Below are 25,226 nucleotides of genomic sequence, written 5' to 3' on the forward strand. Positions count from 1 at the left end.
GGCAGGTGTCATCTAACCTTGACCTCATTTTCATGGTTCAGTGGTCAAAGTTAAGTTTTTGAGTTTTGGTCTTTTTTTCTAATACTATATGCAATAGTTCAACTATATTTGGTATGTGCGTACCTTGCAAGGTCCTCATGCCCGTCAGACAGTTTTCACTTGACCTCGACCTCATTTCATGGATCAGTGAACAAGGTTAAGTTTTGGTGGTCAAGTCCATATCTCAGATACTATAAGCAATAGGTCTAGTATATTCGGTGTATGGAAGGACTGTAAGGTGTACATGTCCAACTGGCAGGTGTCATCTGACCTTGACCTCATTTTCATGGTTCAGTGGTTATAGTTAAGTTTTTTTGTTTTGGTCTGTTTTTCTTATACTGTATGCAATAGGCCTACTATAGTTGGTGTATGGAATGATTGTAAGGTGTACATGTCTAGCGGGCGGGTGTCATCTGACCTTGACCTCATTTTCATGGTTCAGTGGTCAAAGTTAATTTTTAGCTCACCTGGCCCGAAGGGCCAAGTGAGCTTTTCTCATCACTTGGCGTCCGTCGTCCGGCGTCGTCCGGCGTCGTCGTCCGTCGTCGGCGTTAACTTTTTACATTTTGAACTTCTTCTAGAGAACCACTGAATGGAATGAAACCAAACATGGCATGAATCTTCCTTATGAGGTGCTGACCAAGTGTTGTTACTTTGTAGCCTATCCATCATCCAAGATGGCCGCCAGCGGGGGACTTAGTTTAACATAGGACCCTATGGGAAATGCATACAAATGACTTCTTTTAGAGAACCACTGAATGGAATGAAACCAAACATGGCATGAATGTTCCTTATGAGATGCTCACCAAGTGTTGTTACTTTGTAGCCGATCCATCATCCAAAATGGCCGCCAGCGGGGGACTTAGTTTAACAAAGGACCTATGGGAAATACATACAAATGTCTTCTTTTAGAGAACCACTGAATGGAATGAAACCAAACATGGCATGAATCTTCCTTATGAGATGCTGACCAAGTGTTGTTACTTTGTAGCCGATCCATCATCCAAGATGGCCGCCAGTGGGGGACTTAGTTTTACATAGGACCCTTTGGGAAATACATAAAAATGTCTTCTTATAGAGAACCAATAAATGGAATGGAACCAAACATGGCATGAATGTTCCTTATGTGATGTTGACCAAGTGTTGTTACTTTGCAGCCGATCCATCATCCAAGATGGCCGAAAGCGGGGGACTTAGTTTAACATAGGACCCTATGAGAAATACATACAATTGTCTTCTTTTAGAGAACCACTGAATGGAATTGAACCAAACATGGCATGAATGTTCCTTATGAGTTGCTGACCAAGTGTTGTTACTTTTTCAGTCGATCCATCATCCAAGATGGCCTCTAGGGGGGGGGGGGGCTTAGTTTAACATAGGACCCTATGGGAAATACATACAAATGTCTTCTTTTAGAGTACCACTAAATGGAATGAAACCAAACATGGCATGAATGTTCCTTATGAAGTGCTGACCAAGTGTTGCTACTTTGTTGCCGATTTACTGTTCAAGATGGCCACCAGGATATTTTATAAAATAACGGGACCAATATTAATCAAAATTTGGCCTCAATCATTATTTGGGTATCTGTTATGATTTTTATCTATCTTTACATGATTTCTAAAACAAAGTAGAGTCAGGTGAGCGACACAGGCTCTTGAGAGCCTCTAGTTTGAGTTTTGTTCTTTTTTTCTAATACTATATGCAATAGTTCAACTGTATTTGGTGTATGGAAATATTTTATGATCTATTTGTCAGTCACACAGTTTTTTTTTTACCTTGACCTCATTTTCAAGGTTCATTGCTCAGTGTTAAGTTTTTGTGTTTTGGTCTGTTTTTCTTAAACTAAAAGCAATAGGTCAACTATATTTGTTGTATGGAAGAATTGTTAGCTGTACATGCCTGCCTAGCATGGTTCATCTGACCGTGACCTCATTTTCATGGTTCATTGGTCAATGTTTAGTTTACTTGGTTAATAATAAGTTTATGTCACAGTTGTAATAAAGCTTTATATTTAGGACTATCAACATAATATCAATGATAAGTAAAGAAGGCGAGACATTTCAGTGTGTGCACTCTTGTTTTTTAATAAAACTATTTTTAAATGTACAGTGAAATTGAAAGAAACAACAACGTTTTGCTTTTAAATCTTTTATTTGTTTCAAGCAATCAGAAATATAACCTGATTATCAATAGACAGGAAATACAATTGTTTAATTACATAAGTAATCTCACATACCTTGACTGTCGTGTGCCGGTATAGATCAGAAGGATTAGGGCAATTAATTACCAGGTGTGACACCGCGTCACACCGGACTGGGAGAGATGTCGCTAATACAATAAACAAAAGGTAGCGAATTTACGCGGAAGTCGGAGGGAATACTCCCAAATTTCTCCGAGAATTTAGGGAGGGATGTCGGAGTTTCCTGGTGTCACACCAAGAAAAAACTTGGTGTTCGGAGTTTGGGAAGCCTTTCGCGAAATGTGTACTGTACAAATAAGTTGTCATGACCAAAATTGTCAGTCGACCCCTTTAGGAGTTATTGCCCTTAATAGTAAATTTTTAACAATTTTTCGTAAATTTTTGTAATCTTTTACAAATATCTTCTTCTCTGAAACTACTGAGACAAATTTAACCATACTAGGCCATAATCATTATTAGGGTATCTAGTTAGAAAAATTTGTCCGATGACCCCGCCTTCCAACCATCATGGCCGACTTGGTTAAAAATAGAACATAGGGGTAAAATGCAGTTTTTGGTTTATATCTCTGAAACTAAAGCATTTAGAGCAAATCTGACAGGTGGCAAAAATGTTCATCAGATTTAGATTTATCTACCCTGAAATTTTCAGACGAATCCGACAACCCGTTGTTGGGTTGCTGCCCCTGAGTTAGTAATTTTACAAAAATTTTGCTGTTTTTTGTTATTATCTTAGATATCATTATAATATCTAATATCTAATACTATTAATTATGATTTTAACCTTATTTTACATGATTTCCAAAGTATCAGTAAATACAGGTGAAAAACACAGGCTCTTGAGAGCCTCTAGTTTTAAGTACTTATCAAAACAGTTATTGTAGTTAGTGTGTGCTTTGAAATTTCGGAAGTGATGTGTTTTGTTTTTTCAACAAAAACTGTTTTATTAGAATCACTTCCAGATCAGTTGAAAGACAGAAAATTGATTGTAATTGATCAAATTGCTAGTTGTTTCATTGTTTTGTTTATCTTTTGTCTTTTAAGTTTCTGTAAGAAATTTTAATCTGTATGTTATATTAAGTTGTGACTTGACAACTATGTCACATTTGCTGTGTGGATAAGAGGACATATATCTGTTAATTTTTTGGGTGGGGCTATGATTTTACCACCCTGGTTTTCATGCCAAAATGATTTAGAATAAAAATACTTTTGAAAATGATATTCTTGTCTTGAAAATAATACAATACATTTAAATTTTATTCTTTAAAAAAAAATCTTTTCAATTGATTTTCTTGAGATTTTAAAGAAGGATTATTCAATAATAAATTTGTAAAATAATGATTATTTCAGAGTTGTAGTGATTTCCTGATGTTCCAAGTTGGCATTTGCACTTTTAAATACAACCAGAAAACAGAAAGGTAATGAATATGATACATCTTTTACAGAAGTGACAAAGAAAGAAATTCAACCATTGACAAAAACACAAGAGTACTGAAAAGGACACATATTTGGATAGTCATTGCAGTATCATATATCATTTTAGTAATAAACATGATAAATTGAAAATTAATTCATAAAATCAAAGTTTGAATCAAATTTCAATTTAGGGCTGTTCCATAAAATCATATAAAGGACTAAGAGAAGGAATTTTGAAATCTCAACTTTTGGTGTGTGTTTTTGTACAGTGAAAGTGTAAGAGAAATTCAAAATTAGATAACTAATGTAAGGATGCATAAATGAGAATGTAGCAGCATACCACAAAAAAATAAACCACATTGACCTACATTTTATGCTTCACTGACTTATATTATGTTAAACATCCAAGTTCAGATCTCATATATTTCATGCCTGCAATATCATAACATTTTGTAAGGCTATATGACAGGGAGTGTAGCAGCATATTACAACCAATATGTTACTCTGGTCCTACATTTGACTATGCATATTTAAGTTTTAAATTCTGATTTTCTTTAATTTTGCTTTGATCTTTTCGTGATAATTTTCCAGCTCAAGTTTTATGACTAAGAATGGTTTTTCTCTGTTGAGAATGGAGCAAACATGATGATGACATAAGCCAATGTCAGTGGCTTTGCCTAGGAAAATAGTGATAAACTGATTATCTTTGGTCTTTTTACTCTAGGAAGCTGCATCTTCATTTCAATGGTCAATAAATAATAACTATTTTGTAAATCATACCCAAAACCTTCTAGAGCAGGATTATAATGATGCAAAGTGACATTGATTCAAAGTATGACTGTAGAAAAAAGGGAGGGTCTTTATAGGATGTTATCCAGATTTTTTGGGGAAATACTGAAACCACTAGGAATGTAAATTATTTGATTATTGCAAAATGGGATATTTTGAAAAAAAAAGAAGTAAAATATAGAAGTTTATTCCTTTATGTTGTAGGTATGAAGCCAGACCATTCAATTTCTATGTATTTCCTCGACCACACTCTCGAGTAGCTCCAGATCTCAGATTCCTATGCCAAGTATGTTGTGTATAAATCACATTTTTATAGCAATTTAACTGTAAAAGATCAAATATATTCAGCATATGGTACGACAAAAAGTTTCTGTTTCATTGAGGTTAATGAGATAAATAACAAAGTAGTTAAGTTATTGAACATTTGCACAAGAAATAATTGTCAAGGATTTCAGCATTTTTAGATGAATTTTCTTTCCTGAACAACTGAAAAATTGAAATTGACCTACTGAAATGTGTGGTAGTATAACTTCACCAGAACATTTTTTGTACTGTCCATAATCAAAGTCAATGTACCTGTGCGCAGAGTTTTTATCTGGTGAATGGCTATTTAAAACATCTTTTTTCGAACTAAGGAACTACTTTGGTCTTCATGTTATCCTAATCCAAACACATTAGAAAAATAAATTGATGTAATCTGACGACAATTACCAACTGATCAAGTTAAAAGCCAGTAAGTCAACTTCTTTATTTTGCATTTGGACTGCAGACATTTCTTGCTTGATGTGATCTTCATCTGGATGTTTGTTTTTATAGAATGAATACTGGGCTGTGTTATGCTCTTTGGTCGGGTTGTTGTCTCTTTGACACATTCCCCATTTTCATTCTCAATTCTATTGATATTCAAACTAAGCTAATGTCATAGAAGTAGATATCTATAGTCTGCATGTTTGGTTAATATTATTTTTTAAATGTAATAAAACAACAACATTTCGAAGGATTATGTGTTATTTTTATTAGATTGAAATATTTCAGTGTGTAGTCATGTTATTATCAGGACCTGAATCATGTTGATCAAATAAAAGTACCTTGTAATCCTATGAAGTGTTGTCATTTTTGATATATAGCTTGTGTTTCGAACAGTTTAATATAATGATGGACCAAATTTTCTCGTTTGAATTGTTTTACATTTGTCATTTTGGGGTCTTTTATAGCTGACTATGCGGTATGGGTTTTGCTCATTGTTGAAGGCCGTACAGTGACCTATAATTGTTAACTTCTGTGTCATTTGGTCTCTTGTGGAGAGTTGTCTCGTTTGCTATTATACCACATCTTCATTTTATACAAACAGTAATTAATATAACAATCTGCAGTTTTGTAAAAAAAGTTATATGATTGCAAGACATGTTTTGAAGTCAAAGTAAATAATTACAAGTTTAATTTTTGTAGGCATCTAGTATAGATTTCTTAGCATCACAAGGTTTTAACTTCAATAAAGTCTTCCTAGAAGGTATGTACTGTATATTATAACTTTAAATCCTATTCTAAAATTTCTTAGAACTAAAAGTAAATTGATTTTCTGTTCCTCACCATTCAGTTTGATGCACATCATATAGTGAAAAAACCTCCTTGGTAGTATCTTGATTGCATGCTCACCTGGAGGGCAGGAGAATGTGGGTCCAATCCCAAGCTGGGTCAAACAAAGACTGGAAAATTGGAATTTGCTGCTACTCAGAGAGAGAATGATGTGTATGTAGTGTAACATGTCTTCCAGTGGACTGAAACTTTGTGAACTAGCAACTTTAAAATCAAGCTCAGCGTGCTGGTTAATTACAAAGCAGGGTTCATATTCATATCACATCAATATGTTCTAGTCTTGATATGTAATATTTTCCACTGGACGAAGATGTAGTGCTATTTGGTTTCCTGGTGGTCACTTAACAGCCTTGTGCTGTCACAGTTTCAAATAATATAGCTAATAAAACTCTAATAGGTATATTTTTTAAACAAATCTCTTGTTTCTATTATATAAGAAAGCCATAAAAAATGTAATTTATTTTTCGTAGGTATATCATATCTGACACCAGAACAGGAGGGAAATTTAAGAGATGTCCTACAACAGAAACATAGAGAGGTTTCACTGTTTTCATCACCAGCCTTTACTACTCCTGGTACAGATGAACAGGCAGGGGTAACTAAAGGTCCTATACATATACCAGATGAACAGAAAGAATTCATTAGAAAGAATTGGTAGGTTTAATATGAGAAGGTCACAGTTCTACTATTTTTTTTTCAGTTTTTGAGTTGTTGCCCTTTAGATATCCATTTGAAATTTTTGTCATTGGGTCGTTGTCTCATTGATGTATACCCCATAACTCCTAATATTCTTATTGAAAAATATTCCAGTTGTCATAGAGAAATATTTTTCCGAAGGAAACATAGGAAGCATGGATGGCTTCAAACTAACATGGAGTTTCACCAAGTGATGTTAAAACAATTTCAGAATTTCCATGACCAAATAAGAAGTACATCTCATACATGATTGCATATACTTTACACAGCTTTTCCATGATATATATTTGACAGATGCAAACAATTTTCTTATTGATGCTAATACTGTTTTCAAAATAATAGTCTAACTGTTAACCATCGCTTAGTAAACAGTCATTATGACTTTTATAGATTAGATTGTTTATTCTTGTTTCAGTGTCATGATAGTGCCAGGTACTTATAAGGCTTCTAGAATTTATCCTGTAGTTGGCTTTTTCAGCTGACTATATAAAAAAAAGGAGATGTGGTATGATTGCCATTGAGACAACTATCTACCATAGTTCAAATAAAGTTTATGTAAGCAACTATAGGCAACAGTACAGCCTTCAACAATGAGAAAAACTCATACCGTATGGTCGGCAATAAAAAGCCCGGACATGAAAAATATGAAACAGTTCAAACGAGAAAACTAACGGTCTAATTTATAATAAAATGATTTATGAAAAACATATATGACAAACAAGAACCAACGACCATTATGGTCCATTAATGTTTTAAAATTCTCACTTGAACAATACTATGTGTTAATGTTGTTATTGATGATGATTGCATTTGGTTTTTTTTCTTGTTTCAGTGAGTTCATACAGAATTTTATGGATGAACCAGTAAAAGACACATTGAATTTACCACCTAGTAATGGTTTTCAGAGAAAGTTACTATACCAAACTATTAGACAAAAGTAAATATCACTTTGATTTTACATGGCTTATTTGTGGGTAAAAACTCAGGGAAGAAATATATTTAAGAAAGTACATGACAATAAAAATAAAACTTTATAAATTTTATGTGTCTGAAGCACTTTTTGATTTACCTTCACTAAAAAATTCTCAAACCCAAAACTTTAAACACCAAGGATGGATAACTAATAGAATACGTAAGTAGCTTGTTAACTAAAGGGACGGAAAAAGAATATTCTAATTCCTCTATTAAAGGTGAACTTTGCCTGAGCTCGAGGGAGTTTGAATCTCTATTATAGGTGAACTATGCCTGAGCTGGAGGGAGTTGGAACCTCTATTACAGGTGAATTATGCCTGAGCTCGAGGGAGTTGGAACCTCTATTACAGGTGAACTATGCCTGAGCTAGAGGGAGTTGGAACCTTTATTACAGGTGAACTATGCCTGAGCTCGAGGGAGTTGGAACTCTATTACAGGTGAACTATGCCTGAGCTTGAGGGAGTTGGAACCTCTATTACAGGTGAACTATGCCTGAGCTCGAGGGAGTTGGAACCTCTATTACAGGTAAACTATGCCTGAGCTCAAGGGAGTTGGAACCTCTATTTAAGGTGAACTTTGCCTGAGCTCGAGGGAGTTATATTTCTTTAAATGCTGTGTTGAATAAAAGTTAATTTAAAAACTGCTTTTAAATGTTCAAGTTAAGTTGATTTTGTTTCAGATTTACAGGTGTTCACTTAGAAACAAAAACGGGAGAGAAAAAGGAGAGATATATCGTAGTAACGAGAGTTAAGAGTGAAGATGAATTAAAGAAGAAAGAAAAGGAGAAACAAGCTGCAGAAATTGTAAGAAAACATGACATCATTACTGTATATCTGTTTAAGTGTAATTATAGAAATACTACAGGTTTTGTGTTTTTATGCCTCTTCTACTAAGGCCACAAAAAAAAATACTAGATTCTCAGGCCCAGCCGCATCCCTAAAAACACTCCCGCGTCGACAATTTTTATTTTCTTCAAAATATGGAATTTTTTCATATCAGGTCCGATATTAATTTTGTGTTTATGAATAACTTAACAGAGTCGTCTGTGCGCTTTCTGAAAATGTAAAGGTTATGTTTCTATTGAGGCTGTTAATTAACATTGACTAGACATTGTAGAGTGGAACGAGATGACTTTAATTTCTTGCCAAATCTCACATAGGAGCAAAGTTTTGATGCCATGATCAAATTTTCCTCAGAATGTAACTTTTCGGAATTGATTTTGTCCTTAAAAAATGGACAAGTAGGTCCAGATAGATGGACATTTACAGAGCATTTACAGAAGCTGAACACACATAGTGACCCATATTAAAATATGCGCTCAAATTTTCAGGTCATGAACATTTTATAGCTGAAACACGTATATCTAGTACATTAAAACTCATACCAAGAGTTCTTCATCTTGAAAATACACATTTGTGCCTTGGAAGGGTAAGCAGATCATGATTGATAAGATATATCTAGACAGCTGAAGCATTAGATTTGATGAAATTTCTTGAAAAAAAGAAAGACAACTTTCTTCTTCTGAAAAAAAAAAAAAAAGGGTCTCCCTCCCTCATCCATATTTTAAAAAAGTGGCCTGAGAACCTAGGTGTTTTTCTTTGTATGGCCTAAGTGCCTTAGTGGCTTGGTCATTTTATGTTTTCCATGTCTGTCCTTCCATCTGCTGAAATCAAACAGTTGTCGGAACTTAACAAAATTACTTCATATTTGATCTGCATTTTGACAGTGAATTTGTTAAGTGTGAGCACTTTTACTGATCTGTCAGTTACCTACTGCCTCTTTGCCAATACTTTGAATTTTTCAAAATGTTGAACAAATTAAAAAAATTTCGTCAATTGCTTTTGAACATAATGACTTCTTTCAAGTTCAAAAGTGATGAGTTGTAACTTGTGTGGGCTTTCATGATTTGGCAGCAGATGGGGGTACTCACATCATACCAACACATCTTGTCTTAAGAACAAATAAATTTTAAAGGCAACAGTTTGGTTTATTTACACACACAATATAACAACTGTTTATGTATCGTGAATATTTATGAGGTTACATATCATTGAGTTTATGTTAATGATACAAGTTATCATTATTGTCTGCACATTAACTTGATTATTGAGAGTCATAAATAGAAAATTATAAATTGCTGTCAATTAAAGGGTATTATTAAATACTTAAGTTATGACTAAAAACTTCAGGCATAAAAAAATAATGCTAAATATGAAATGTCACTTATATGCAAAACTTGGATCTTCCTTACATTCTTCATGAGAATTAGAAAATAGCAAAAATAAAATTGCAGCGAAACCAAGAAGAATATGCTGATCATGAAAAAAAAAAGTATCATCATAATTAAGTAGGTTTACAATAACCAGAAGCCATCTCAAGTTCAATATAGAGTCTTCAACAATAGACAGGTGTCTATATAATATCTAAATCACACTGAGTCGTAAAAAGTCTGGAATTAATTTATCAGAGACTATCTAAGATCTGCCATTAAAGCAGAAATCCAGAAACAAACAAAAATGAAAATATTACAAAAGACAACCTCTGACAATGTTACTGACACAATTATAGCACAAAATATTCGTTATTGTTCCAGTTCATATACATAGGTTATTGATTAATGAAAGAAGATATGGGATCCTCTTTAAAAGGGACACTTGTAAACTTTTTATCACTTGTTGAACAACTAGAATGCTCAATTAGATCCGACTACAGTTTTAAAACATTCAAAATCAAACATAGTGAAAATAATATGATACGTCAAAGCTATAATATTAGCTGTATTTGGCAACACCTTTCAGAATTCTGGTCTTCAATGCTCTTCAACTTTGTGCTTTGTTCAGCCTTTTTAACTTTTTTATTTTCGAGCATCACTGATGAGTCTTTTGTAGACGAAGCACATGTCTGGCTTACAAAATTTTAATCCTGGTATCATTGATGAGTTTATATATTTTTTCTCACTGTCAGAGTGTGCATGGACCGAAGAGTTATATAAGCACAAGTTATTTATATCATTATATTACAGGCTGAAATAGATGATGCTGTGGGGTTTACACAAGTTATAAAGATGATTTCTCAAAGTGTAAGTCAATTATCCAGAATATTTATGGCATTTTGTAGTAAGTTGAATATTTTGGTTTTTTATTACAGGAATAGAGGAATAGAATTAATAAAATAGAAAGTGTATAATGTAAATTATAAATACAATGTAAATGTAACACTTTTTGTACATGTATATGTGTTGCCTATTTTAAGTAATAATTACATTAGGTACAAATGTTGTGTAGACAATATCATGAAAGGTGTTTTTTGTGCCCCTTTTTGAGGGGGCATTAAGTTTTACCTTTGTCCATCTGTACGTCCCAAAACTACTTTCTGTTCTCTAACTTTAGTTTGCCTCAACCAAAAGTTATGTAACTTATACACAATGCTTATTACCACCAAACACAGATCAAGATAGAATATGGGTGGCATCATTTACAGTTCTCTAGTTATGTCCCTTTATAAATTGAAAAATTGCAAAATTGGCAACACTTACTTTACTTTGCCACTCCCAAATTTCTTTAAACTTATACACCTTGCTTATTACCACTAAACACAGATCAAATTCCAATTTTGGTGGCGCCACTTTCACTATTCTTGAGTTATGTTTCTTTATAAACGGAAAAATTGCTTCATTTCCCGTACGTTTATCAGCAGGTTCATTTGCGTGCTATGGACACAATTTTTGTCGAGCCTGGGACTTCTGTCGCAGAAAGCTCCACATAGGGATAGTGGGCAGTGGCAGCAGCGGTGGTGGCGTTATCTAACTTCTTAAAAGCTTAATATTTTAGAAGGTAGAAGACCTGGATGCTGCATACTTTGTATATAGATGCCTTATGATATGAAGTTTCAGTCTGTCATATTTCCATAGTCTTTCACCTCATTTTTATGGTTCAGTGACTACTTGAAAAAAAAGTTAAGATTTTTTGTAATGCTAATTTCTCTCTTATAATGAGTAGTAGGATAACTATATTTGGTATGTGTGTACCTTGCAAAGTCCTCATGCCTGTCAGACAGTTTTCACTTGACCTCGACCTCATTTCATGGATCAGTGAACAAGGTTAAGTTTTTGCGGTCAAGTCCATATCTCAGATACTATAAGCAATAGGTCTACTATATTTGGTGTATTTAATGATTGTAAGGTGTACATGTCCAACTGGCAGGTGTCATCTGACCTTGACCTCATTTTCATTGTTCAGTGGTTAAAGTTAAGTTTTTGTGTTTTGGTCTGTTTTTTATACTTTTTAAACACTTATCATGTTGAAAAAACTACAGCATTCCTTGATATTTCCTTTTATAATCAGTATAGCATGTATAATAATCTTTATTTGTATTTAATTTATTAATTGTTTTGCATGTTTACATAAAAAAATCTAAAAATCAAGAACAATACCAATTTATTGACATGATTGACCTACAATTTGTAAATATATTGTTCTAACAATAAACTATAATCATAGGCCCAGGTTATTCCTTTCACTTAACTAATAATGTCAATGAAGTAAAAGAATGTCCCTTGATTAAATAGCCAAAGGCAATTTTTATTTTAAACCATCATATGCATGTTAGAATATGTTCAGATGTAAAAATGGAATCTTGAAAGTTACTTCAAAGTTCACATGAGGTAACTAAGAAAAATTAAAATTTAAATTAACTTTTTTAGTAGAAACTTGTAATTTATAAAAAAAAAATTTGAAGAATTAAAAAATATATTCATTTGTATCTATATATATATATCTTTATAAATTTTTCCCAATAAAAATAAGAAATGCAATCAAAAATCTAATGATGATTAAATGTAAGAATGCCGTTTGAAATTTGAAAACTTAAAACATAGCTTGTACAAATAATTTCACTGCTAAAAAGTGCATGTATATATAAAAGTTTTATTCTATTCTTTCCTGTTGTCATTTTAATGATGTTATTCTAAATGTTAGAGCTTTTACGTGTCTTTGGACAAAAGTAATTGATATGTAATTAATTACATTGGCAATGTAATTGAAATGTAATTAATTTCATTTGAAAATCAATGTAATTGTGATGCAAATAATTACATTTAAAAATCAATGTAATTGAAATGTAATTAATTACTTTGGCATGTAATTGACCCCAGGTCTGCAATAGGCCAACTATATTTGATGCATGGAATGATTTTAAGGTGTACATGTCTGTCTGGCAGGGTTCACCTGACCTTGACCTCATTTTCATGGTTCATTGGTCAATATAAAATTTCCATGGTTTGGTCTGTGTCTTTTATATTATAAGCAATAGGTCATCTTTATTTGGTGTGTGGAATGATTGTATTAAAGGTGTACGTGTATGTCCGGCTTGGTTTATCTGACTTTGACCTCATTTTCTTGGATCATAAATGTTAATGTGATACTTTTAGTAAAACTTTATATTTAGGACTAGCAACATAAAATCAATGGTCAGTATAGTAGGCGAGACATTTCAGCGGGTGCACTCTTGTTCTTTTATTTCACAGATATCAAATTTCCATGAAATATTGCCGTAATATAACCAATTTCTGAATTTCTAGTAATGGCCATTTGCTTTTTTCATACATTCATACATCACAGATCTATTTCATAAATATTTAATTGATGGTATCGCTGAAAGAAGATATGCTACATACACCATTTTTTGATATTCAGATGCAGTTCAACAAGAGCTACATGAAAATGCAAATAAAAGTTCATAAAAATCTAAATATATTGCCCAATTATGTGTAGATTTTCTCCTATAAATCTAAAGAAATAACTTAAAACTGATCTTTCTGAAATGGTTGTTCTCTTACTGTGTGATTTTTTTTAGTGATTCTACAAGCTTATTTTACCAAATTTTACTACTTTATTAAAAGATTTGACCATTAGTTCTCTTTAGTTATTTCTCCAGTTGGAGTTGTGTCTAAGTGAGCAAAAAAATGAAGTATGTGCAAATAACACTTTTAGTATACCATAAGAGTTTCATATTTGAATATGAAACAACATGTGGTTCAAGTGACACAGTTAAAAGAACTTTATTGTGGTTTCTCTACTTGTTGCACTCTGTACTCTGATTCATATAGGTATTGCCAATACATTATCCTCCAATTGTTGCTTTTCCCTGGAAAAGTTTGACGTCACAAAGCAAATATCTATGTCACAATGTCCTATGACAAGTTTTTCCCCAAATGAGTCCAGGTCAAATGGGGCAGTTCATTCATAAAATCGAAATTGGAATCTTGTGTATGAAAATCTGCTTGTTACCACTCTGACTATTTAAATTTCAGCAAAGGAGAAAAAATATGGAATGACAAAATTTGATTAGCACTGGACAACAGCAATGAAAACTTCAGATTTAAATCTGGATTGAATTTGACAATAGTTGTGTAGGGACTGTAGAAATAATAGGACTTTTAGAAAATGTAAAAATAATAAAAGCACATTAACCAATTATTGGACACATCCAAGTACTTTAGTGTAAATTGATTTTACCCAGTTAGTTATTACAAAAAAATTCTGTTAATATTTGCTTTAAAGTTTATGATATTATTTATTACAGGGGAAGCTGTTACTGGGACATAATATGTTATTAGATATTATCCATATATTGCATCAATTTTATTACCCATTACCAGATGTAAGTTTATGATATTAGATAATTGGTCTTATGAAAATCAGACAGCCAGGTTTTATACGACCGTTTGAGAATTAATTAAAAAATTCTTGAATGATTTGAGAAAATCATTCTTATATATTTTAGGGTCTGAAAAGATGGAATGAAAATCACACAATTGTTAGTAGTACATTTATTCTAAGATAATTTATCATAGAAGTCCAGGAAGATCCAAATAAATACAAGAATCTAAAGATAATATTTACACTGTTTAATCTAAATATTTCATGGATATACATGTACCTTGCACTTGAAATAACTTTACCTAAGTATTTTCTTTTTTGTTCTTTTAGAGTTATGAAGATTTTAAAGCAATGACCCACTGTGCTTTCCCAAGGTTTGTATAATAAATAATGGAGACTAACAATCTTTTTATTTTGCCATAAATAATGTTTTGTTCAATTTGCTCAGAAATTAAATGTGAAATAGGGTTCTATAAAATTCTATCAACTTGTTTTTTAAAAAAATCTCTAAAAGCAATGGCTACATGCTGGAAGTTTGTTTTGAATCAAATATATAGGGAGATAACACATACATTGATAGATGTGGACATGATGGAGTATAAGTTCATGAGATTGCAACACAAAAAGACCGGTGGCCAACAAAGTCTTTAATGAGCAAAAAATCTATTCAGTATGTCCAGGACATATGGCCCTGCTTTTAGACAAGTCATGAATAAGCATAACAGAGACTTGCCCTGCAGACTGGACTAAAATGGCATTTTATACATGCATGCAAATTTAATGAAGACTTTTCAAAAAGTAGTGTCTAAAACAAGGAAGAAACCCCCTCATTGAAGGTCAAGGTCAAAAACTTAGTTCAACTGTAGAAAAATTGTTTCCACTTTAAAACCCCTTGGAGTTGGGTAATGAAAATTGATAATTAATGATAATTCACCACTACTGCTACTGAAAGGTGTGTTAGATAGAAGGAAGAAAGCCATACATTAAAAGTAATGAACAAAACCTTAATTCAACTTAGCCATTACTAAAATTGTTCCAGCTATAAAACCTATTTCAGGATGGGGTCTAATTAGTGGTGCATCAAAAAATGTCTGCCCTCCATGGGTATATGCTATGTTTAAATCAAATAACCTATAACAATGTACTTGTTTGTTTGCTGTTAAAAGGGATAAAAAATGTGAAGATTATTAAAAGCGAAAAACTTGGTTTGTCTTTTAATAAATTGTTAAGATGAAAGTTGTCAAGATATATATACAGCACACCTTTTACGAATTGACATATTTAATGCACGAAAAGCGTAGCTTTGAGTCAATTACATATGTTAATGAGTAAGGCGTGGCTATATATGATTTGTAAAATTTATGGGCGATGACATATGTCAATGGTTAAATGCTGACCAATAAAACTTTACTGTGAATTAAATATGTCTATCAAGTAGTGGCGTGATTATTATGTCTCATTTTCAGAAAATTAACGCACAGCAGTTGTCATAAGAATTTGTATTTCAGATACAGGTATATGTAAAAGAATTGTTGCAGTGAGATTTGCATAGAAGTTTACATACTCAAGAGCCATTTATTTGTTATTGAATAGTTTTATCTCCCCAAAAATTATTGAGGGGGATAGATTTATATAAATTTTATACGATGTTTATCTGCCTTCAAACCTCAAAAATTACTTTTAGATTCAAAGGTGTTAAACATTGTGATGAGAAGGAAATATTTTTTAAAACCAATTATGAAGGTAAATAGATTCCTCCATTCCCATCCAAATGGAAAAAGATCGGTTAATTGACTTGTTGTTGATTGTGTAAGGTCTAGGGACAAATATTTGAGCATGCTGAATATACGGAGATAGACCTTCATAAAAAAGTATATGACTAAACATTCACTGACATATATTTATGGAATATTAATTCTGACATGATAAGAACAGGTCTCCAACTAAATTTTAGGACAGTAGGAAAATTTATGGTCACTTTTATTACATTTTGTTTTATTCTTTCATTATTTACTAGTCCAAGGAGGCGTAGCCAAACAGTGCATTAACAACTTCTGAGATGGGAGTTAGAGCACTTGTTTAAGCTCCTCCCATCCTTTACTATTCCTATGACAAGCGGTCAACGGCGTGATTCAATAGTGCTCTAATTAAAAATCTATTCAGTAAATGCACTTCTCTAAAAATAACAGAAATGAACTCATTCAAAGACCAAAGGAAAAATTACCATTCATGTTACAAGTAAAAGAATGAAGACTGAAAAAAGCTCAGTTGTGGCTTAAAATAAACAGGATAAAGGATGAATGAAAAAAAAAGTATTTTAGAGGATAATTTGTTTAAGAAAAGTTCTGTGCCTAGAAATTTATAGTCTTTCTTTTTTTATATAGAATTGTCGATACAAAACTGATGGGGAGCATGAACCCCTTTAAGGTAAGCAATTATACAGTAGATACAAAACTGATGGGGGTATGAACCCCTTTATGGTAGGCAATTGTACAGTAGAGAAGTAAAACAATTTTGTTTAAAATTGCAAATGTTTTCCTGTGCAAATCTTTTCATGGTTCTCCTTTTTTAAGGCAGTGTAAAGCATTATTTATTGACATGAATTTATGCATTACCTGTATTTGGTCCAAGAAAATCAATAGCCAATAAACATTATGTTGATTACTTGTATTTCATGCTTTTTTTTTTGTCTTCCTGGTTGAATAAATAAAAATATATGATGGATTGATTTAGATGCATATATATTTTTTTATTAAATCTCAATTTTTATATGACATCAGAAAAGTCTTTAACATGATAATTGTTGGCATAATGTTTTTAATACTTTTTTCACAATAACTTTTTAGAGAAGAGAGTACTGAGGAGATAAAGATTTTAATTGAAATTACTTCCAGGGTCAAAGGTTATAATCACAATAGCTATATGCATATATATATATATATATATATATATATATATATATATATATATGATGTTTAAGAAATTATTAGTTTCTGTATGATATCTATCAATATATCCAATCTTTTCTGAACTAAGGATTAAAATGGTTTTAATGAAGATGATGACCTATATTGATTTAGGGTTCAGTAGGTTAAAGATGAAGGTCACAGCAGCTCATATATAAGACTGAAATTTTCAAGAAAGTTTGGTTTCTGGCAACTATTTATGTTCAGAATTAACTATAGTTAATATGGTATTGTTTTTTCTTTTGATTCCTTACATGAATTCTTTTCTAACTTACACCGATACCAATAAATTTAATTTTGCATTTCATAGTACTAACTTTTACTTTTAACTTGTTTTGCAGGAAAAAATTCCAAGTACTGCATTAGGTGATTTGCAGAAGTTTTTAGAATTTCCTCCATTTTGTAAGCCTGAGGTTGGTACGTAAATCATCATTGTTTATTCTAAATATCTTAAAAATTTTATAGGAAAGGTTACAATTTAAACCATCAGGGATACATTTCAATATAGTTACTATTAAAATAGAAGCCAAAATATTACGTACTTTAAAATACATGTATTAGTATTTTAATTGAAAGGGAGACTTTTTAAAAATCCAACAACAGTGTATGGGTTTTCATTTTAAGCTTTGAAAGTTTTTTAATTTGTAAATTGTTTTATGTTTAGTTAATTTTACATGTGTTTTATGAAATATTACAGATTTAGCTGAAGGTTTTAGTAGCTATAACACACCAGACCAACATCATGAGGCAGGTTTTGATGCTTACCTCACAGGACTGTGCTATATAAGTATGACTAACTATCTGGGTAAGTCAAATTAATCTGTATCTCAAGGTTGCTTCAAGTTTTCTCTCAAAATATAACTTCTGAATTGTTCATTTTTGTCGAGCCTTCGACTTTAGTCGAAAAAGCGAGACATAGCGATCCTACATTCCGTCGGTGTCGTCGGCGGCGGCGTCCACAAATATTCACTCTGCGGTTAAAGTTTTTGAAATTTTAATAACTTTCTTAAACTACCTTGGATTTCTACCAAACTTGAACAGAAGCTTGTTTATGATCATAAGATAGTATCCAGAAGTAAATTTTGTAAAAATAAAATTCCATTTTTTCCGTATTTTACTTATAAATGGACTTAGTTTTTCTGCCGGGAAATATTACATTCACTCTGTGGTTAAAGTTTTTAAAATTTTAATAACTTTCTTAAACTATCCTGGGTTTCTACCAAACTTGGACAGAAGCTTGTTTATGATCATAAGATAGTATCCAGAAGGAAATTTTGTAAAATAATAAATCCATTTCTTCCGTATTTTACTTTTAAATGGACTTAGATTTTCTGCCAGGAAACAACACATTCACTCTGTGGTTAAAGTTTTTAAAATTTTAATAACTTTCTTATACTATTTTGGATTTGTACCAAACTTGGACAGAAGCTTGTTTATGATCAAAAGCTAGTATCTAGAAGGAAATTTTGTAAAATAATAAATCCATTTTTTCCGTATTTTACTTTTAAATGGACTTAGATTTCCTGTCAGGAAACAACACATTCACTCTGTGGTTAAAGTTTTTTAAATTTTAAAAAACTTCTTATACTATTTTGGATTTGCACCAAACTTTAACAGAAGCTTGTTTATGATCAAATGCTAGTATCTTGAAGGAAATTTTGTTTTCTTCAAGTTAACATTACATTCAGTCTGCAGATAAAGTTTTTAAACATTTATTAGATTCATAAACTATCCTGGATTTTTACCAAACTTGGACAGAAACTTCTTACAATCAAAAGATAGTATCAAGAGGAATATTTTTATTGATTTACTTCCTCATTTTTGTTGAGCCTGCGATTAACAGAAAAAGTAGGCGAGACACTGGGTTCCGCGGAACCCTTACGAATTTTTATTCCTTAACTTCCTCCTGCTGTTAAGGAGCACATTGTTTGAAAAGGATTTCATCATATGAATCCATTAGTGATATTTACTGCAAAACAGATAACTTTTGTTCAAGATAGAATGATGAAAGGGATAAAATGTTGAATACAACTGACAAGGAAAAATTATATTGATTTAATCTTTATTCAATTCATATCCAAATTAAAATTTTTGTCAACAGAAACATTAAATAAAGGAATCAAGATATGAAAAACTCTGAATAAATTCTATATTGTAAGTGATGAATTTCTTCTTAAAATGCAGACCTGTTTAATGATTATGTTAAAGCATTTAGTCTTTTACAGTTTAAGATATCAAATAATCTGAATGGAATAGCAGTTGTCTCAAATACTAATTTCATTCAGTGCAACTTCTTACATTTTCAGACTTTATATCAGTAAATTTTCTACTCTAACTTTTGAAGGAAGAAAGTAAACTAAAACAAAACTCCCTGTTTATACCAAGTGATCCTATATACCGAAAAGAGACTGTACAATTAAGACAATGAAAGATATAATTAAAAGTGAACAAGAGGACATCTTGACAAGTGGCAATTAAAAATTAGGGGAAGTGAAAGAAGATAACAAGTCTAAAAAAAATGAAAATCTTGTTCTATATACTTTTCTATGATTATTTTTATATGATAGATAAATGAAACAGTTCTATCAGATTTTCAGTCAAATTTTTGACTCCATTTAGATAACTATATTAATCACATGAATTGGGAAGCTTTTTTTATTGAAATAAAGATATGGTGTAAAATACAAACACAGCCTTTTGAACAAGATTGAGTGATAAGTTTCATGTGCATGATGAATTGGGATGTTTATATATACTTTTAGTTATCAAGGTTAGATTCTTGATGCAGAATTAATCAAATTTGGCTTTTTTATGCTCCCAACGCAGGGGGGCATTAAGTGTTACCCTTGTCCGTCTGTACGTGCGTCCAAAAATTAGTTTCTGTTCCCTTACTTTAGTTTGCGTCGACCAAATGTTATGACACTTATACACAATTCTTATTCTCAAGTTAGAATTTGGGTGGCGTCACTTTTACAGTTCTCTAGTTATGTCCCTTTATTACGTTATACGCAAGCCTTTGTCATGTGAATTTCTCACTCATTATGAGTAATAGGATAACTATATTTGGTATATGGGTTCCTTGCAACGTCTACATGTCCGTCAGACAGGGTTAACCTGACCTCTACCTCAATTCATGGATCAGTGATCAAGGTTAAAGTTACGCGATAAGGTCCGTTTCTCAGATACTACAAGCAGCAGGTCAACTATATGTGGTGTATGGAATGATTGTAAGGGGTACATGTCAGACTGGCAGGTTTCATCTGACCTTGACCTCATTTTCATGGTTCATTGGTCAATGTTAAGTTTTTCGGTTTTGGTCTGTTTTTCAAGTACTATAAGCAATAGGTCAACTACATTTGGTTTATGGAATGATTGTAAGGTGTACATGTCTGTCTAGCCGGTGTCAACTGACCTTGACCTCATTTTCATGGTTCATTGGTCAATGTTAAGTTTTTTATGTTTTGGTCTGTTTTTCAAATCAATAGGTCAACCATAATTGGTATATGGAATGATTGTAAGGTGTATATGTCTGTCTAGCCAGTATCAACTGACATTGACCTCATTTCCATGGTTCATTGGTTAACATTTAGTTTTTGTGTTTTGGTCTGTTTTTCAATTACCATAAGCAATGGGTCAACTATATTTGGTGTATGGAATAATTGTAAGGTATACATGTCTGTGTGACAGTTTTTATCTGACATTGACCTCATTGTCATGGATCTTTAAAAATGTTAAGTTTATGTCATACTTGTAGAAAAACCTTTATCTTTAAGACTTTTAACATAAAATCAATAGTCAGTAAAACAGGGGAGACATTTCAGCGTGTGCACTCTTGTTGTAATTTGGTCTGTTTTCCAATTACCATAAACAATAGGTCATCTATATTTGGTGAATGGAATAATTGTAAAGTGTTCATGTCTATCTGTCTTAAGTTTATATGATACTTGTAGTAAAACCTTTATCTTTAAGATTTTCAACATAAAATCTTTGGTCAGTAAAATAGGCGATACATTTCAGCGTGTGTTCTCATCATTAGGTTTCTCATATAGATTGTTTTATTCCATGAGGAACTTGTTGAAAAAATGGAACTAAGCAGTTTAGATCTATGTTTTACATTCTTCCTATAGAAATTAACATGAAAACTTGTTATAAAGAGAAATTTAAATCATTGTAAATCTAAGCAAGAATCAGAAGAATACATTTGAATAAGTGTTATTTATTTGTAAGTAATTTTGTTTCTTAATAAAAGACATATATCAATTCAATATATTTCATACTTCATTTTTATACGACCGCAAAAAAATTTTTGTGGTCGTATATTGGTATGACGTTGGCGGCGTCGTCGTCGTCGTCCAGCGTCGTCGTCCGAAGACCCATTAGTTTTCGCACTCTAACTTTAGTTTAAGTGAATGGATCTCTATGAAATTTTACCATAAGGATCAATACAACAAAAGGAAGGTGGGGATTGATTTTGGGGGTTATGGTACCAACAGTTAAGGAATTAGGGGCCAAAAAGGGGCCAAAAATAAGCATTTTCTAGTTTCCAGACAATAACTGTGGAACGGTGTATGGATCTCTCTGAAATTATACTACAAGTTTCCATACGACAAAGGGATGGTTAGGATTTGCTTTGAGGGGTTATGGCTCAAACCGTTTAAGAATTAGGGGCAAAAAAGGGGGAAAAACAAGGTTGTCCTGGTTAATGGACAAATACTTTAGTACAAAACATAATTTAAAGCAGTGTAAGGGAGATAAATCAAATACATCATTGAAATTATCTCCCTTACACTGCTTTTAAATTATGTATAAAGTAATGGTTAATGAACAATTAAGATAATTTAAAACAGTGTAAGGGAGGTAATCCAAATACAACGTTTTGGTTACTTCCCTTACACTGCTTTTAAATTATGTTTTGTAAAACAGAAAATGGGTAAAAAGAAATTGCGGGGGGTCAATTTTTTTCTCATTTCAGATTTCAGAAATTAAAAAGAATTATTCTTCAAATATTATTTTTTTTTCAAATTTCAAATATTGAAAAATTTCAAGAAGTAATCTTTAATTGCACAGTATGGCGCATTAGATTTGTAAAATCTTTGACCACATTTATTTATTTGTTATGCCGAATCTAACGATGTATTTAGATTTTTAATTTTGGATCCAGTTTTCAAATTGGTCTACATTAAGGTCCAAAGGGTCCAAAATTAAAATTTGTTTGATTTTAACAAAAATTGAATATATGGGGTTCTTTGATATGCTGAATCTAAACATGTATTTAGATTTTTGATTTTTGGACCCCGCTATCAAATTGGTTCTTATTGAGGTCAAAAGGGTCCAAAATTAAACTTTGTTTGATTTCATCAAAAATTGAATTATTGGGGTTCTTTGATATGCCAAATCTAACCGTGTATTTAGATTTTTAATTTTGGGTCCCGTTTTTTAAATTGGTCTACATTAAGGTCCAAAGGGTCCAAAATTAAACTTAGTTTGATTTTAACAAAAATTGAATTCTTGGGGTACTTTGATATGCTGAATCTAAACATGTGTTTAGATTTTTGATTATGGGCCCAGTTTTCAAGTTGGTCCAAACTGGGGTCCAAAATTAAACTTAGTTTGATTTCAACAAAAATTGAATATATGGGGTTCTTTGATATGCTGAATCTTACCATGTATTTAGATTTTTTATTTGTGGGCCCGCTATCAAATTGGTTCATATTGAGGTCAAAAGGGTCCAAAATTAAACTTTGTTTGATTTCATCAAAAATTGAATTATTGGGGTTCTTTGATATGCCAAATCTAACCGTGTATTTAGATTTTTAATTTTGGGTCCCGTTTTTTAAATTGGTCTACATTAAGGTCCAAAGGGTCCAAAATTAAACTTAGTTTGATTTTAACAAAAATTTAATTTTTGGGGTTCTTTGATATGCTGAATCTAAACATGTGTTTAGATTTTTGATTATGAGCCCAGTTTTCAAGTTGGTCCAAGTTGGGGTCCAACAAAATTAAACTTTGTTTGATTTCAACAAAAATTGAATATATGGGGTTCTTTGATATGCTGAATCTAAACATGTATTTAGATTTTAGATTTTTGGCCAAGTTTTCAAGTTGGTCCAAATTGGGGTCCAAAATTAAACTTTGTTTGATTTCAACAAAAATTGAATATATGGGGTTCTTTGATATGCTGAATCTTACCTTGTATTTAGATTTTTTATTTGTGGGCCCGCTATCAAATTGGTTCATATTGAGGTCAAAAGGGTCCAAAATCAAACTTTGTTTGATTTCATCAAAAATTGAATTATTGGGGTTCTTTGATATGCCAAATCTAACCGTGTTTTTAGATTTTTAATTTTGGGTCCCGTTTTTTAAATTGGTCTACATTAAGGTCCAAATTGGGGTCCAAAATTAAACTTAGTTTGATTTTAACAAAAAATGAATTCTTGGGGTACTTTGATATGCTGAATCTAAACATGTGTTTAGATTTTTGATTATGGGACCAGTTTTCAAGTTTGTCCAAGTTGGGGTCCAAAATTAAACTTTGTTTGATTTCAACAAAAATTGAATATATGGGGTTCTTTGATATGCTGAATCTAACCATGTATTTTGATTTTGGACATTGGACCATAATAGGTAAATTAAAAAAATTGAAGTTCTTAGACCACATTCTTTCTGTGTCAGAAACCTATGCTGTGTCAAATATTTAATCACAATCCAAATTCAGAGCTGTATCAAGCTTGAATGTTGTGTCCATACTTGCCCCAACTGTTCAGGGTTCGACCTCTGCGGTCGTATCAAGCTGCGCCCAGCGAAGCATTTTATTATATTTTCAGGTAGTTTACAGAAAAATGCATCTGGTAGAGTTTCTCCGACTTCATCATCGTTAGATCCATATGTAAATAAGTAAGTAGTAAATACACACATATGTAGACCAATATAGTTACAAAAGATTAATCAGACGTATACAATTCTTATTAATTAACAGTACAAGTACTGATGTCTGTATCTGCATTTTAGTCTTAAACAGAACAGAAGTGTGATTTAAAAAGCAGTAAAATGAACCAGACTCAAGAACTGAGTATGGTTAAGATGCACCCAGAGAGCAAGCATTTCTGCTCAAAATGTATCAGTGTATTTTCACTTCTATGTAATAAAATTGTCTATATAATAAAAAAAAAAGGAAAAAAAAGTTATTGAAAATGGCCATAGGTTTATCATATAACACACAATTATTTGCTTACAGATTGTTTTTAATGAGAATGTCTGATGCTCCATATATTGACCTTACAGGTCCTGATTGTAAGTATTGTGAATTGTCTAACGACAAATGTTATAATTTACATAGTCCTAAATCATAATATGAATTTTGTCTGGCATTTCAATCAAGTGTAAACACAACTCAATTGAAAGTCTGAAAGCTGTCATATTAAGAAGGATTTTTAGTCAGTTTGTCTGGTGTCTGAATATATTTATTCAATGATGTCTGCTAGAGTTACAGCCCTTTATACTTTATAAGACTATACACATGATAATACTCTTTTGTGGACTTTTGTATATGAGGGAACATTTGATAATGACATGGAGAGATCATTATATATCTAAAGAAGTTATGAACCCTTTTTAGCTCACCTGGCCCAAAGGGCCAAGTGAGCTTTTCTCATCACTTGGCGTCCGTCGTCCGTCGTCGTCGTCGTTAGCTTTTTACAAAAATCTTCTCCTCTGAAACCACTGGGCCAAATTTAACCAAACTTGGCCACAATCATCATTAGGGTATCTAGTTTAAAAAATGTGTCCGATGACCTCGCCAACCAACCAAGATGGCCGCCATGGCTAAAAATAGAACATAGGGGGTAAAATGTAGATTTTGGCTTATATCTCTGAAACCAAAGCATTTAGAGTAAA

At 32.1% G+C, this 25,226-nt stretch overlaps 1 protein-coding gene and 1 long non-coding RNA gene across 3 annotated transcripts in view; both read left to right on the forward strand.

Annotated features, from left to right (window-relative positions):
• LOC127708671 (poly(A)-specific ribonuclease PARN-like) overlaps positions 1-25,226 on the forward strand; it is a 52,116-nt gene that overhangs the window by 6,122 nt on the left and 20,768 nt on the right. For both annotated transcript variants that reach the window (XM_052213772.1, XM_052213773.1), the window contains exons 4-17: positions 3,590-3,657; positions 4,649-4,730; positions 5,894-5,954; positions 6,511-6,694; positions 7,569-7,673; positions 8,388-8,511; positions 10,731-10,787; positions 14,291-14,368; positions 14,698-14,741; positions 16,752-16,794; positions 17,675-17,750; positions 18,031-18,138; positions 24,158-24,227; positions 24,568-24,623. In XM_052213772.1, the coding sequence (XP_052069732.1) occupies positions 3,590-3,657; positions 4,649-4,730; positions 5,894-5,954; positions 6,511-6,694; positions 7,569-7,673; positions 8,388-8,511; positions 10,731-10,787; positions 14,291-14,368; positions 14,698-14,741; positions 16,752-16,794; positions 17,675-17,750; positions 18,031-18,138; positions 24,158-24,227; positions 24,568-24,623 (1,156 nt within the window). The remainder of the gene's footprint in view (positions 1-3,589; positions 3,658-4,648; positions 4,731-5,893; positions 5,955-6,510; positions 6,695-7,568; positions 7,674-8,387; positions 8,512-10,730; positions 10,788-14,290; positions 14,369-14,697; positions 14,742-16,751; positions 16,795-17,674; positions 17,751-18,030; positions 18,139-24,157; positions 24,228-24,567; positions 24,624-25,226) is intronic.
• On the forward strand, positions 626-1,718 carry LOC127708768 (uncharacterized). The gene is made up of 2 exons (XR_007985377.1): positions 626-671; positions 838-1,718. It is a non-coding gene; the product is annotated as an uncharacterized LOC127708768 (long non-coding RNA).

The sequence above is a fragment of the Mytilus californianus genome, unplaced genomic scaffold (genome assembly GCF_021869535.1).
Source record: "Mytilus californianus isolate M0D057914Y unplaced genomic scaffold, xbMytCali1.0.p SCAF_7, whole genome shotgun sequence".
Lineage (NCBI taxonomy): Eukaryota > Metazoa > Mollusca > Bivalvia > Mytilida > Mytilidae > Mytilus > Mytilus californianus.